Source organism: Vespula vulgaris, chromosome 21, assembly GCF_905475345.1.
Source record: "Vespula vulgaris chromosome 21, iyVesVulg1.1, whole genome shotgun sequence".
Taxonomy (NCBI): Eukaryota; Metazoa; Arthropoda; class Insecta; order Hymenoptera; family Vespidae; genus Vespula; species Vespula vulgaris.
In genome coordinates, this window is record NC_066606.1 from 627,515 (window position 1) to 643,513 (window position 15,999).

Here is a 15,999-nt window from a genome sequence, read left to right on the forward strand (position 1 = left end):
ACGAATGGCCTCCGCAAAAATTTCTAAGTTTCCTCGTCGAACGCCAAAGCACAACTGAACCAGTACCTGTCAAAGTCGGTCAAAGGACCGACTTTGTTGTCGTCCCTCGAAGCTGAGTATCCCCACTTCGCAATTAAAGTCTAAAATCAAATAGACTCTATAGAATATATTAAACATGAGTGATACATAAATATATTTGAATTACCTGTTCGCTAATACGTGTACGAATGGCCTCCGCAAAAATTTCTAAGTTTCCTCGTTGAACGCCAAAGCACAACTGAACCAGTACCTGTCAAAGTCGGTCAAAGGACCAACTTTGTTGTCGTCCCTCGAAGCTGAGTATCCCCACTTCGCAATTTTAGTCTAGAATCAAATAAATCGTATAGAAGATTGTAAACATGAGTGATACATAAATATATTTGAATTACCTGTTCGCTAATACGTGTACGAATGGCATACGCAAAAATTTCTAAGTTTCCTCGTCGAACGCCAAAGCACAACTGAACCAGTACCTGTCAAAGTCGGTCAAAGGACCGACTTTGTTGTCGTCCCTCGAAGCTGAGTATCCCCACTTCGCAATTTAAGTCTAAAATCAAATAAACTGTATAGAATATGTTAAACATGAGTGATACATAAATATATTTGAATTACCTGTTCGTTAATACGTCTACGAATGGCCTCCGCAAAAATTTCTAAGTTTCCTCGTCGAACGCCAAAGCACAACTGAACCAGTACCTGTCAAAGGCGGTCAAAGGACCGACTTTGTTGTTGTCCCTGGTGGGATAGTATCCCCACTTCGCATTTCTAAAATCCCCACTTCGCAAGTCTAAAAGGAAATTAACTGTTGTATATTTGAATTAACTCATCGTTAGTACTCGCACGAATGGTTTCCTGCAAAATTTTCTAAATCCACTCGTGGCGGTAGATTGTCAAAGTCCTCGGGAAGTGAAAAGAAGAAGTCTAAAACAAAAGAAATAGTATAGAATTTCGAAAATGAGAGATATAACATTGTACTTGCGTGAACTCTTTGTTAATACTCCTACGGTTGGTTTCCTGCGAAAACTTCTATGTTCCCTCGTCGAAGTACAAAACACAACTGAACTACTAACTATAAAAATCGGTCAAAGGCACTACTTTGTTGTCGTCACTCGAAGACGAGCATCCCCACTTTGCATGTAAGTCTAAAATTAAATAAACTGTTGTATACTTGAATTAACTGTTCGTTGATACTTGTACGAATGGCATCCGCGAAAATTTCTAAGTCCTCTCGTCGATGTCCAAAGCATAACTGGAAAAGTCGATCGAAGGTCCGATTTTGTTGTCGCCACGGGTGGGAGAGTATCCCCTCTTCACCATTTCATTCTAAAACAAAATAAATCGTATAGAATATTGAAAGAATGAGTGATATAATTATGTACTTGCATTAACTCTTCGTTATTACTTACGGAGAATGCTTACTGGGAGAACTGCGATGTGTACTCGTCGAAATTCAAGGCAAGACTGAACTGTGAAAGTCGTTCGAAGGTCCGACTTTGTTGTCGTCTCGCGAAGCCGAGTATCCCCACTTCGCAATGTAAGTTTAAAATCAAATAAACTGTTGTATATTTCAATTAATTCTTCGTTAATACTGGCACGAATGGCTTCTTGCGAAAGTTTCTAAATCCTCTCGTCGAAGTATGAAATCAAACAAATACAGGAACTCACCAAGTCAGTCAATGGTCCGATTTTGTTTTGCTCGTGCGCAGCGAAGGCTCCACAATGATTTAAACTAAAACAGAAAAGGAAAAAGAGGGGAAACGAAAAGGAAAAGGATATGGCGACAGTAACCCGCCCGAAGGCCCTCACCCTTGTGCCGCTTCCAAGGGTCCCACCCGAAACATTAAATAGAACGTTGTAGTATGCTGCCGTTCGCCCATTAATATTTCATCATATAGTCAAGGATGGGAGAGTATTCCCACTAGACCATTTGATTCTAAAACAAAAAAAATCGTATGAAATATTGAAAGAATTAGTGATGTACTTACATGATCGCTACTTGCGGAAACGCGTGCGTGTCGAAATTGAGAATAGATCGTTTGTCTTCCCTGGTGGGGAAAGCATCCCCACTTCTCCATTTCGTTCTAAAACAAAGTATTTCGCATAGAATATTGAAATAATGAGTGAGTTACTTACACGTTCTCTACGTTACTACTTGCGGAAAACGCGTGCGTGTCGAAATTGGGAGTAGATCTGAACGAGTGGTCGTCAGACTGTTGAATATATAACTTTGTCGTCCTCCCTGGTGGGGAATGAATCCCCTCTTCTCCATTATGTTGTAAAACGTAATAAATCTCATAGATTATTGAATGAATAAGGGATGGACTAATCTACTTACATTAACTCTTCTCTTTTACATGTGGAGAGTGCGTACTGCTTGTATTAAGATGTGAATGGTGGAAATTCGTGGCAAGGCTGCACCTACTGTCAATGTCGGTCTCCTTATATCTCTTCACGAGTATCAGAGTATTCCCACTACACCATTTAATTCTAAAACGAAGCAAATCGTATAGAGTATTGAAGGAAAAATTCATAAAATTATGTCCTTACATTAATTCTTCTTTATTACTTGCGGAGAGTACGTACTGCGAGATAATGTAACATTTTTCAACATAGTTCACAAAGAGGACATTCTTTTAAATATTCGTATTTTTTCTTATTCTATTTCAATCGATATTCCATCGCATAAGTTATATTTTGGAAATATATTTACCGATTAGTATTTTTTTAGTTCGTTCAGATGGCATTTGCACATTCCTTTATATTATATAATTTGATTCTTTAAATTATCTAAATTCAATCTACTATATAAGAATTTCCAGCATAATTAGTAATGATGAGCCTCCTTTCCTATTTCATTCTATTTCAAAAATATTGTTCAGACAATACAAATGTAGATATTTATCTTTATGTGTATAGTTCGATTGAATTTTATCCTAGAAGGGTAGTAATACGTTCCTTAGCACGTATCGGCTACGCGAAACATTCCCATAAAAGTGCACATTATCTTTACCCAATTCTTTCGTCGCACAGTTGAGTGGATGCACATGCGCAAGTCGAATCTGAAGGAATCAATCCATTGTAATCATTAACTTTGCCAGTGAATAAGTTGTTTCCATACGATTCGCATCATGTTAAACGATAGCACGCCATCCGAAACATTAATATTATTCTCTAAGTTCGGTATAAAGGATTGGAGTTATAGTATTCAGCTAAATCGTTGGTTCTTAAAGCCAATAGGAGCATGGCCTCTCTCGTTAAGTGTTACTTTCATAGATAAAATAATTTCTATCTGTTTGACGACTATTAGTAGCTGTTTGATAGGATTCCTGCTCGTTCCGTGTGCTCTCTGCACGTTCCTCGATCGAGGTGATCTCGATGCAAAAATCAAAATGATTGGTCCTTTGAGTTTCTGTGTTATGGCTGCCATCAAATATTACATCCTGATATCCCGAGGAGAGGCTATAACAAGATGTATCCAACATATTTGTATAGACTGGGAACGTGCCTCGAATTATTACAAAGACCGTAAGATCGTTGTCGAGAATGCAGAGTTTGGTCGATCTTTGGTCATTTCCTGTGCAGTCTTCATGTACGGTGGTGGCTTCTTTTACTGCACTGTGATGCCGCTCTGTGCTAGAAGAATGGAGATCATTGATAACGAAACGATAAGAGCACCATCTTTTCCGATCTATCGAAAGCTTATCGATCCACGGACCAGTCCATATTTCGAGATAGTCCAGTTTTTGCAATGTTTAGCTGGCTACGTCGTCTATTCCGTTACGATAAGTGCTTGCAGTCTAGCTGCGGTTTTCGTCATGCACGCTTGTGGACAGTTTCAAATTCTAATGTCTAAATTGGACGATCTCGTTCTCGGTGAAAGACAAACAAATAATCTTGATTCTTCAGACAAACGGATGGGAGACATCGTAAAGTATCATTTACGAATATTCGAGTGAGTTCATTTTGACAATAGTGATGACGATAAACTAAAAATAATATTAATTTTCTTTTTAATACATTTAACCCAACAATTTTACACTCATCAATGTCTTTAGTTTTATATCTTGGATCGAACAGCTCTTCAATGAGATATGTTTCGTAGAATTAGTGGGATGTACATTAAATATATGCTTTTTGGGATATTACCTTATGACGGTATGAAGATCAAGAATTTACGTATATTCGAGTACTCGAAATATTTTAGACGATCGTCAACTTTGCAACATTCAGTTTCTTTCAGGAATGGGAACGTAACGAAACAATAGGAACATTGACGTATTGTACCTTACTTGTGTCTTTTATTTTTAACATATTTATTCTGTGCTACATTGGGGAACTTCTCGCTGAACAGGTATTTCTGTACCAATTGAATCTTTTCTTGTAATGCATCGCCGTCCGATTCATTTGACAGTGTAAAAATGTCGGCAAGACTTCCTATATGATGGATTGGTATCGTTTACCAAAAAAGAAAGCACTTGATCTTACACTCGTGATCGCTGTTTCAAACGCTCCGTTAAAGTTGACAGCTGGAAAATTATTTGAATTGTCTTTGGCTAGTTTTTGTAGCGTAAGTAACATTTAACACTCAATATTCTTTCACTTTTCATTTATTGTTATATTAATGTTTCAGGCGATGAAATCAGCTTCAGCATATTTGAGCTTGTTACGTACTCTTACTAATTAATCTATTTGGGCTCTTTAACATGTGATCATTTGTACCATTAATTGATCATCTAGAAAAAAAGAAAGAAACGAATGATTGATTATTACCAAAAAGATTTCAAAGCCATTTGCTAAAAAATTATCAACAAAATATTACTTGTAAAATATACATAATTATCGTTAAATCATTTTTTTCTTCCACATATCTGCGTTGATCAATGTAGAAAAATCTTACGGTTATTTGATTTTTTACAATATAGAGGCATTTTATTTTGTACCATTTTATTATATAGTAGCGTTAACACAAGTCATCTTTCCGATAATCATGAGAGATAAATCACTTACTTCACTTACACGCGTATAATCACTATCTGGAATATTGTACCACCCTTTGTATGGCGCACGCGCTGTTATACCATTCGATGAACGCACGTTAGGAAATTGAACGACGACTTTCAGTAGTAATCTATCTTCGAACACGATGGTCAGCATATTGACATCCGTAAAAAATACGAATTATAAAAAGGACCTAGATTATAGTACCGAATTGAATCGCTGGCTTTTGAAGCAAATCGGTGTTTGGCCTGCATCCATCAATGCATCTTGGATGGAAATAATCTTGTATCGTTTTTTAAACGTAGTATGTACTTCTCTTATCGGCTTTCTTATATTATCCGCGTCTCTCTATATTATTATAGATGTAAAGGATATAGAAATGAAATTAAAAACGATCGGTCCTATAAGCTTTTGTCTGATGGTACTTGCAAAGTATTGGTTATTTATAATACATGAGAAAGATATAAGTCGTTGCGTAAGTCATATGGAGACCGATTGGAAAAATGTCAAAAGTGAAAATGATCGACAGATTATGATGGATAGTGCACTTTTCGGTCGTCGTATTGTGATAGTATCCGCGACATTCACATACGGCGGTGTTTTCTTTTATCAAGTAGTGTTACCTCTAACATCAGCCAAAGTAGTGATAGGCAACTATACATTCAAACCACTAGCCTATCCCATCTCCAGGATCATCGTTGACGCTCGTCAAAGTCCAGCGAATGAATTGATGATACCATTAGAATGTCTTTGTGGTTTCGTCATGAATGCTGTCACTGTGGGTGCTTGTAGTTTGGCCGCTGTATTTGCTTTACACGCCTGTGGACAATTAAAGGTCATGATGTCCTGCTTGAAAAATCTTGTAGATGGTCGAGCGGACGAAAATAATAGCGTTAATGATCGATTGACCGATATCGTTCAACAACACGTACGAATTCTCAGGTAAAACATTTCTTTTATCATACGTCTCGATTCTTAAGAAAAAGTACGATTATACGAAGATATTTTGTGTCTTAGAAAAGTAATCATCAGCAATTTTAACGTCTGTAGATCATTGTATCTTCTTCCAGTTTCGTTGCTTTTACGGAAGATCTATTACAGGAAATTTCTCTTGTCGAAGTATTAGGATGTACATTGAACATATGTTTGCTTGGATATAATCTTATTGCGGTATGCTCGTAAACGATTATTATATTTTAGATCGTTTCCCAATATTTTTGCTCTTCGAATCTCTGAAATCTCAAAAATAGTTATGTTACACTCGTTCTTACAGGATTGGGATAAAGGAGATATGGTCTCCGATATGACTTATATCGCGTTGATTATCTCTTTTGCATTCAATATATTTATATTTTGTTATATAGGTGAACTTCTCGGCGATGAGGTATAATTATATATACATACATATATATGTTTGTGTGTGTATATATATATATATACATATTTATATTATAATACATAGATCCTATATAACAGTTGAAAAGATATTGTTAAATCATTTAATATCATTTTAATAGTGTAGAAGAGTAGCCGAAGAAACTTATATGATCGATTGGTATCGACTTCAAGGAAGAAAAAGTCTCGCCCTTCTTTTAATAATTGCCATGTCGTCGTCCTCGATAAAATTAACTGCTGGAAAATTCGTTGAATTATCTATCAGCAGTTTCGGTGACGTGAGTAAAAATGAACAATAGTTCGTGCGTTTTCGATCTATCAAATATCGTAAAAATATAAACGATATAAATTCGTATAGGTCATCAAGGCATCCTTTGCATACTTGAATATGCTGCGAACGGTGACGATGTAAAAAATTGATTAAAATCTAAGAAACGATAAACACATGTATAGTCGTCAACATCGTAGAATAATAGTAGGAGTCTCATAGTAACTAATTGTAAGAATTTTATATTATATATATATAATATAAAATGACAAATGTTTTTAATGCATCGTTGATCCAAGAAGATGAGACTCTTAATTATGATACAGGTGAAATTACGAAATAAATAAAATCTTTCGCATGAAAAAATATAAAAATTTCACTCGTCTTTTTAGGATCACCTACTATAATCAAAAGTAGTGTTTGTTATAATATAGGAAAGAGCATAATAAAATAAAATATTTACTTTATTAATAATATGTTTCTTCTTTTTAATATACTCTATTCGTATTTTTACTATTTCATGCGATAATTTTTTTATTATTATATAAAATATCGAATTATTAATGAGCAGTTTCAGTAATGTACGTATACTCACGTATTTGTACTTTTGCAAAATTTTCATCATAAGACTACACGTAATATACGTATTACAGATGATAAAGTTGAAACTCACGTTATATTTCTATAATATATAATATTATAGAACATTAGTTATTAAGTATTGTATGAAACTAACAGATCATTAACATTACTTATTTAATCTTTTTTTTACCATCTTAATTCAATAACTATAATTTCAATAACTATTTGTCATTATTGAATATTTAAAAATAATCTGAATCGGATTCTAGAGAATGTCTTAAAAAATATTCTTGAATGATATCAAGTTCAAAGAAAATACATTCTAATATTCTACCGCCGCGTATTAAAAAAGTTGTATAACTACGGTAGTAGTTGTATACTATGGTCTGTATTATAATTTCCTTGCGCGAACGTAAAGTCAGTAAACACGTAAAGTCAGTCATTACACATGAAAAACTATCCTCACCTATAATTTCTCCCCTCTCGAGTAAAGAAAAGTAACGCACGCGCTGCGACTTTATACGAGAATGTATCGTCCAGAGTTTGTCAGTCAAGAATCGATCTTCGAAGATGGCAGGTAACAAGAATCTTGTCGTTGATAATTCTGTATCGATATCGAATGCCAATCATCAGGAAGATATAAATTATAGCATCGAGTTAAATCGTTGGCTCTTGAAGGCAACTGGAATCTGGCCTAGAAACGAAAACACGAGCTTGCTCGAGATACTTCTTTCTCGATTTTTAAACGTTCTACATACGTCGTTAATAATTTTCCTTTTAATCGGTACGGTTCTTTACATACTCCTGGACGTACAGGATATTCAGGCGAAGCTAAATAAAATAGGTCCAATCTCGTTCACTACTGCAACCTTGATAAAATATTGGTTACTGATACTTCATGAAAGTGGAATTAAACGTTGCTTGGATCACATAGAGATCGATTGGAAAGGGGTTAGGCGTCAGGAAGATCGACGGATTATGCTTGAAACCGCTCATATTGGTCGACGTATCGTCGTAATTTCCGCGTCTTTTGGATTTGGCGCTTTATTTCTATATCGTGTAATAGTCCCGTTAAATTCACCGAAGATGGTAGTAGGTAACTTGACGTTCAGGCCGTTAGCTTATCCGGTTTCCAAAGTTATCATCGATGCTCGTCAAAGTCCGGCCAACGAGCTAATTCTTTTAACACAATGTATTTGTGGTTTCATTATGAGTGCTATCACAGTGGGTTCCTGCAGTCTAGTAGCCATTTGCTCCCTTCACGCCTGTGGACAGCTGAAAATCTTAATGCACTGGTTGAATCGTCTCATAAACGGGCGTGCCGATGAAAATGATACAATGGATGATCGATTAAGTGACATCGTTAAAAAACACGTGCGAGTATTGAAGTACATTGTTTCTTTTATACCAAGTTTAAAACTTTACACCTATGAGTCACTGTCATACAAGTGATCTTGCGTTCTTCCAGTTTCATCACATGTACGGAAGATTCTATGAACGAAATTTCTCTCGTAGAGATCTTTGCATGTAGTTTAAATATGTGTATGGTTGGATATTACATGATTAGGGTAAAAAGATCATGTTCTTCTTATTTCTTCTCTATTTCTTCTATTCGCTTTTGAACAGATAATATTCTGAATTTATCGTTTCAGGGCTGGAATAATGTCAATACGATTAATATGTTGACCTATGTCACACTTCTCATATCCTTTGTGTTTAATATATTTATTATCTGTTATATTGGTGAATTACTTGCAGATGAGGTACGATTAAATGTTACTAAATAAAAATAATAATGCACCATCAAATGCATGAACTATGTTTAATTAAAGTTTCTTTCACCTATATCATTTCACAAAATAAATATTAAATAAATACACATATGTAGATATATGTATGCAAATCTGAAATTCTCAAGCATTAATATCGCATTAATAGAAAGTTATTTGAAAAGTTTTTATTTAAAAGTTAAATGTAACATCCGAACATAATCGTATAATAGTGCAAGAAAATGGCAGAATCGACCTATATGATCAATTGGTATCAACTTAAAGGAAAAAAAGCTCTCAGTCTCATTCTAATAATTTCGATGTCGTTGTCATCTAGTAGACTCACCGCTGGAAAGTTCATCGATTTATCTCTAAGAAGTTTTGGCGACGTGAGTATCCAATTTTTTTTTGTTCAAATTTGATTATTAGAAAAATTATATCTACGTAAATACATGTACCGTAGGTTATCAAAACTTCGATGGCTTACTTGAATATGCTTCGTGCCGTTACATCGTAAAAAAATATCTACAAATTTGATTATACTTGTATAAAATCATGAAAATCGATGAAATATATTTCACAGTATTTATATGATATAAAATAGGCAAAATCAATTAACAAAACACGCTGGATAATCACGAATGAATTGCATTATTTATTCAGAATGGTACTAGCGGAGATCATTTGACATAATGTTTATATCTTTCGCCTATAATAATTTCATATTTTGTTATATAGAAGAACTTCTAACAAAACAGGTAATCAGTTTTTCATGAATATATTACTTGCATGTTAATAATATAAATGTTCGCTTACATGTATATGGTACTTACGCAAACATAGAGAATCTTACAGCTCTCCAGAGACATTGTTTTAGGCAATAAATATTTTAAGAATCAAATAAAATCTTCTAAATATGTGTGAAAAGAAATCTTATAATAGTGTAGAAACTTATATGATCGGCTGGTATAGTGATAGTTTCCATCAATGTTGGTAAGGTGAGGCCGTTCTTATAGATTTTAAATAAATCATATTTCAAATATTATCGGCTCGCATATGAGACACAAAGGGACGGTCCATCATTTTAGATAGTATTCTACAACTGCAATACTTTTGTTCAATACCTACTAGTACATCAACATTTTTCAATACTCTCATAGTCAAATCTGAAAGAAATGAATTTGGAAAAAATACTTAGACAAAATACATACATAGCTACGTTTATATATATATATACACATAAAACTCTTTCACTAAATAATTTCTCGGAACTTACCCACGATTCTTCTTATTCAGGTTGGCTTTACTTTCTACCCCATGTCACAGTAAAACTGTTTCTCTGATATATCCTCGTTTTTATCCACTTGTACAATTATCCCTCTCGCACACACAATCCTTGTCATGATGTCGAGTTAAAATATAGAACGCAAAACTGCACTCGCGCTTGCGCGTATCAAAGTTGCGGAAATACGAATATTCTTCCGACAGTCTTTAGTCGGTCTCGTGCACGCAAACCGTCATAATGCATGATCGATTGGACGACCGCCGAGATAATAATTCGGAAATAGAAAATAAAGATTATCAGAAAGATATTCGATACGCTCTACAATTATGTCGTTGGGTTATCAAACCGATTGGTATCTGGCCGTTAATATACGATGGTGTAACGAAAAGGGAAATAATTATTTCGATCGTTCTCGGTTTCGCTTGCATTTCCTGTCTGTGCTTTGTTCTTATACCGTCCGGTCTCCATACATTGATTTACGAAAAGAATATAAACATTAAATTGAAACTTTTCGGACCTGTTGGCTTTTGTCTCACATCAACAATAAAATATTGCTACCTTGGTATAAAAGGAAAAGCCATTGGTCGTTGTATCGGCTACATGGATAAAGATTGGAGGCATGTACGAGATAAAGATTATCGAAGGATCATGATTAAACACGCTACGGTAGGTCGCAATCTTACCATTCTTTGCGCTAGTTTTCTTTACAGCGGTGGCATGTCCTACCACACTATCATGCCGTTGTTTTCGCGCAAGAGGATCGATGAAAATCATACCATCAGACCTTTGACCTATCCGGGATATGATCACTTTTTTGAATCGCAAGCTAGTCCGACCTACGAGATCATCTTTTTTACACACTGCATATACGCCTTGATCACATACAATATCACTACGGCGACCTGTAGCTTGGCGGCCATTTTTGTCAGCCATGTTTGCGGTCAAGTGCAAATTATTATATCTCGGTTGGACGATCTCGTCGATGGTAAAAGAAGCAAAAACACCGTAGTGGCGGATCGTCTAGCAGTGATTATTCAGGATCACGTAAAGGTGCTTAGGTAACTTAATTGTCTAAGAATCTAAAATGAAAATCCTTTCTAGAACGAAATATCTCTGATTGTATCGTTGTTGTGATACCTCTGTGTACGCCATGCAGAGAAATACAAGATAAAGTAAATATTTCTAGATTTTCAGAACAAGTCGAAAAAGTTCTACGCGAAGTATGTTTAATGGAATTAGTCGCCTCCACCTTGATTATATGTCTACTTCAATATTATTGCATGACGGTAATTAATTTGAAACTAACATTACTATTAATAATTGTAACGATAATATCTTCGCATTGTCAATGAATATTCTCTATAGATATCTGATTTTTAGGAATGGTCTAATAACGATGCTGTTGCCATTTTCACGTACTTTATCCTCCTAGTTTCTTTCACTTTTAATATTTTTATCTTTTGCTACATCGGTGAGCTGCTCGTTAATGAGGTACTCCTTGCATTTTTTCTTTCTCTATATTTTCATTCCCGAATGAACTAAAGTTTTCATTCGATCGTTCATTAAGCTTGAACGCTAACAGTGCAGAAAAATTGGTGCAGCCTCCTATAACATCGAATGGTATCGTCTATCTGCAAATAAAGGTTTAGACCTTGTTTTATTGATAGCGATAGCGAATTATCCGCCAAAAATTACTGCTGGAAAGATATTCGAGTTGTCATTTGCGACTTTCGGTCGTGTGAGTATTTCGATTTATAAAAAATATTTCTATAACAAAAATTTTTTTCTTCGCCTATTTTGAAACAATTTTTTATTGGTAAAGAAAAGAGAAAAAAAGAAAAAAACAAAAAAATAAAAATTGCAGGTTCTAAAATCGTCGGTCGTATATCTGAACTTAATCCAAGCAGTAGCAGAATGAATTGAGAATATTTTATATATAATTAGATGTAAAAATGTATATCGAATTTGTAAAATCAAAAAAAGTACAACTTACCTATTTATTAATGATTAAAATAGTTTTTGCATCTAAACGTTGAATTAAACGAAGGAGATTGATCAAAAAATATCCGTTCATTCTTCACGTTCCTTATGCATCCGGTTTGATTAAAAAACCTTTGGAAAGAAAGTTTTATTACACGCACACACAAACCTATAGTATACGTTCGATAGATTAAGTCACTCATGATACCATGTGTATCGTCGAAGAATAGTCACGCTTGCGCATTTCTTTCAATCGAACTATTCCTATTCCTTCGCATCATCCTTACGCGATCAAACTCGCGCCGAGTTTTACGTTCAGTCAAGCTCACGCTCTCGAGTCGTTCAACTGTATCCTATCGATCGTAAGACTGATCTATCGGTGAATAATTTTTCTAAACGAATTAAAAAAATGTTGGAGGAGGATGACATGAATTATGCGATCCAACTCTGTCGTTTCGTGTTAAAACCAATCGGACTTTGGCCAATGGTTTACAAACACGTATCGAGTGCAGAAAAAATCCTTTCCGCCGTATTAGCACTCACGTGTTTCTCTACGGTTTGTTTCGTCTTACTACCAGCCGGTCTTTACACGCTTTTTTACGAGCATGACGTAAATGCCAAATTAAAGCTTTTTGGACCAATTGGTTTTTGTTTAACCTCAACCATCAAGTATTGTTATCTTGGGTTAAAAGGCAAGGCCATTGGACGTTGTATCGCGCACGTTGAAAACGATTGGAGAATGGTGCGCGATCGGAATCATCGAGCGATCATGAAGGAATATGCTACGCTCGGTCGTAATCTCACTGTTCTCTGCGCCCTTTTTCTTTTCAGCGGTGGCATGTCTTATCATACGGTCATGACACTCTCCTCGAGCAAGAAGATTAATGAAACTCTCACAATAAGACTACTTACCTATCCAGGATACGACAGATACTTCGACGTACAGGCTAGTCCAACTTACGAGATCGTCTTCTTCCTTCATTGCGTGTGCGCCATGGTGATGTACAGCATAACAACAGCTGCTTGTAGTTTGGCAGCTACTTTTGTTACTCATGCTTGTGGCCAGGTACAAATAGTCATGACAAGGCTGAGTGATCTCGTTGAAGGCAAGGAAAGCAATAACATCGAACTAAACGATCGTCTGGTCATTATTGTCCGAGATCACGTCAAAACCTTAAGGTAAATTGAATTCTTCAATCTGTTTTTTGTGTTCTAAACTTAATCCATCAATTTGTTCCCTTTAATGTTGTTATTTCTACCTTGATGATCGTCCTCTTTCATTGCCAAAATAATGTGTCTCTGGAAAGTTTAAACGGATCATTGATCGTTGCGTTATAAGAATTTGTTTATAAAAATTTTATAACAAATTATTAAATAAATGTATTTTTAAATATTTTTGCGTAAATACGTAAGATTTTGACATCAACTTCTGAAAAATTTATTAGCAAAATTGCTTATAAAAAATTATTTATAATAAATTGTTTATAACAAATAGTTTATAACAAATTGTTTATGAAATATTATTAAATATTTATAAACGTATACGTAACTACAAAAATCATTTTTTGTCAATTTATAAAAAATTACTTTGCCAAAATTGTTTATAACAAATTGTTTATAATAAATTGTTAAATAATTTATTCATATATGTAAATGTATAGATATGTACCAAAATATATTCATTTTATATCAAATTATAAAAAATTGCTACACAAAATTATTTATAACAAATTGTTTATAACAAATTGTTTATAATAATAAGATAAGAAAATAGTAAAAAAATTGCCCTTTATAACGGTGCTTTTTTTAAATCTCTGCGATTATTAGTTCCCGAGATATGACGATATAAAAAATTGTATTTACAATGACCCACTGACCTATATAATTTCTTGGAAAACGTAGTAACCTATATAAGTTCATTGAATATTAACAGCTGTTACTAATTCATATAGTAGTACTATCAGTAGTACTACGCACATATGTTATGAATTATGAATGAAATTTTTTGAAGGCGATATCTCCGTAACCGAAAGTCGTAGAGACTTGAAACAAATACCATTTTAACGAGAAAAATGCTCTCTTTTTATCTACGTATTCTGATTATATCCTTATAATAGAATCGATTTTATCAATTTTTCATAAACTTTCATTCATCATTTAGACTCATCTCATCATTTTGCTATTTCTCAGCATTTTCTATTTCTCAATTAATAGCAAATCGCTCTCCTTTTATTTTCTCCTCCTTATACGATTAAAACGTTCCGTCACGTCCACAGAGACGAACGATTTTTGCAGATTTTCTGTACAAGTCGAAAAAGTGCTGCGTGAAGTATGCTTGTTGGAATTGGTAGCATCCACGTTGATCATATGTTTGCTCGAGTATTATTGTATGACGGTAAACACCAAGAGGACGACTGTACTGATATTAACGATATATTTAAAGAGCTTGTACTTTTAGGAATGGGAAAATAATGATCCGATCGCAACTTTGACATACTTCATCTTGTTGATTTCTTTCACTTTTAATATATTTATATTTTGCTATATCGGAGAGTTGCTAGTTGATCAGGTTCGTTATTCCAAATTCCCTTATCGTTTGTTACTAATAATTGAATTTCAAATGATTTGCATAAAATTCTTTATATCGAACTATGCTTATAAATTTTATAACAGTGCAAGAAAGTCGGAGCTGCATCATACAACGTCGAATGGTATCGTTTACCAAAAAGTATTAGCCTCGGTTTAATTTTATTGATAGCGATCTCAAATTATCCACCAAAGATCACTGCTGGAAAATTATTTGAGTTATCTCTTTTAACGTTTGGTAGTGTAAGTATTATTTGAAAGTTATTTTTTTTTAACGCAAAATAGCTACATATTTTATCAATCCATGAACTTCAGGTGCTTAAGACGTCTCTCATTTATCTTAACTTAATACGGACGATTACAGATTAAATTGCGTAATACGAAACAGGTAAATTTACTTTTTAGAATATAACTTTTACGTACAGACATCGAGTTAAATGAATGTAACAGATCAAAATTGTCCAACTGTACTATTATTTATAATAAATTTAAACGTATAATAGAACCAGTAATTTAACGCTAAAATTCTCACCATTGAAAGGCGCTCCTTTTACTCTGTCACTATAATATCGTCAATAATGAAAGATCTGGCTAATCCATTCGTTGAATCGTGGTAAGACTCCGCCCTCGTGCGTCGTACAGATGCGCATATTGTAAAGTTGATACGTTTCTGCTCCGACAAGATGGCGATCCAAGAACATTTTTCCATCGTGACATCTTTGTTAACAATCGATCGATAATCGAAGGTGCATCTAAAATATATATCTAATTAGATATAATAAATGATACAAATGAAACGAAATGTAATGAAGAAATATAAGGATAAAATGAATCGATACGATGTTTTTTAAATTTATAATCCCATATATGAATTTAAATCTATAATTAAAATTAGAATCTGTGGTATGGTCGAATGATATCGTTTACCACCAAAAATAGCAACAGGATTGATCTTAATGATCGCTGTATCGAACAATTCAATTAAAATCAAGACAAAATGGTTAATTTGTCTGTCTTTACCTTTGATAACGTAAGAACTATCATCTTTTATTTTGCTTTTATATAGACTTTCATATCCTGTCGAATGTTTAATTACG

At 34.3% G+C, this 15,999-nt stretch overlaps 5 protein-coding genes across 7 annotated transcripts; all 5 read left to right on the top strand.

Annotated features, from left to right (window-relative positions):
* The first annotated feature begins 3,167 nt into the window (after nt 1–3,167).
* On the top strand, nt 3,168–4,729 carry LOC127071467 (odorant receptor 13a-like). The gene is made up of 5 exons (XM_051010767.1): nt 3,168–3,991; nt 4,095–4,194; nt 4,280–4,390; nt 4,451–4,606; nt 4,670–4,729. Exons 1-5 carry the CDS (start codon nt 3,168–3,170, stop codon nt 4,721–4,723), a joined length of 1,245 nt encoding a protein of 414 aa, XP_050866724.1. The 3' UTR covers nt 4,724–4,729.
* A 448-nt stretch (nt 4,730–5,177) lies between these two features.
* On the top strand, nt 5,178–7,133 carry LOC127071468 (odorant receptor 22c-like). Its single transcript, XM_051010768.1, has 5 exons — nt 5,178–5,979; nt 6,108–6,207; nt 6,254–6,421; nt 6,555–6,710; nt 6,791–7,133. The coding sequence occupies exons 1-5, from the start codon at nt 5,183–5,185 to the stop codon at nt 6,842–6,844; spliced, it is 1,275 nt and encodes a 424-aa protein (XP_050866725.1). The 5' UTR covers nt 5,178–5,182; the 3' UTR covers nt 6,845–7,133.
* Nucleotides 7,134–7,852: 719 nt separating this feature from the next.
* LOC127071469 (uncharacterized) lies at nt 7,853–9,568 on the top strand. Its single transcript, XM_051010769.1, has 5 exons — nt 7,853–8,670; nt 8,751–8,850; nt 8,935–9,045; nt 9,285–9,440; nt 9,515–9,568. Exons 1-5 carry the CDS (start codon nt 7,853–7,855, stop codon nt 9,566–9,568), a joined length of 1,239 nt encoding a protein of 412 aa, XP_050866726.1.
* Nucleotides 9,569–10,553: 985 nt separating this feature from the next.
* Nucleotides 10,554–12,653, top strand: LOC127071461 (odorant receptor 4-like). The gene is made up of 5 exons (XM_051010761.1): nt 10,554–11,394; nt 11,523–11,622; nt 11,717–11,827; nt 11,919–12,074; nt 12,201–12,653. Exons 1-5 carry the CDS (start codon nt 10,574–10,576, stop codon nt 12,252–12,254), a joined length of 1,242 nt encoding a protein of 413 aa, XP_050866718.1. The 5' UTR covers nt 10,554–10,573; the 3' UTR covers nt 12,255–12,653.
* An 11-nt stretch (nt 12,654–12,664) lies between these two features.
* On the top strand, nt 12,665–15,365 carry LOC127071459 (odorant receptor 67c-like). 3 transcript variants are annotated; one of them, XR_007785075.1, is made up of 4 exons: nt 12,665–13,495; nt 14,612–14,711; nt 14,775–15,145; nt 15,218–15,365. XR_007785075.1 is itself a non-coding variant. In XM_051010759.1 (4 exons), the coding sequence occupies exons 1-4, from the start codon at nt 12,726–12,728 to the stop codon at nt 15,158–15,160; spliced, it is 1,152 nt and encodes a 383-aa protein (XP_050866716.1). In that variant the 5' UTR covers nt 12,665–12,725; the 3' UTR covers nt 15,161–15,272. The 3 variants fall into 3 exon arrangements, 2 of the variants coding, with proteins under 2 accessions (XP_050866716.1, XP_050866715.1); XM_051010759.1 differs by having other exon boundaries at nt 14,775–14,885; nt 14,990–15,272; XM_051010758.1 differs by lacking the exon at nt 15,218–15,365 and having other exon boundaries at nt 14,775–15,151.
* The last annotated feature ends 634 nt before the right edge of the window (nt 15,366–15,999 follow it).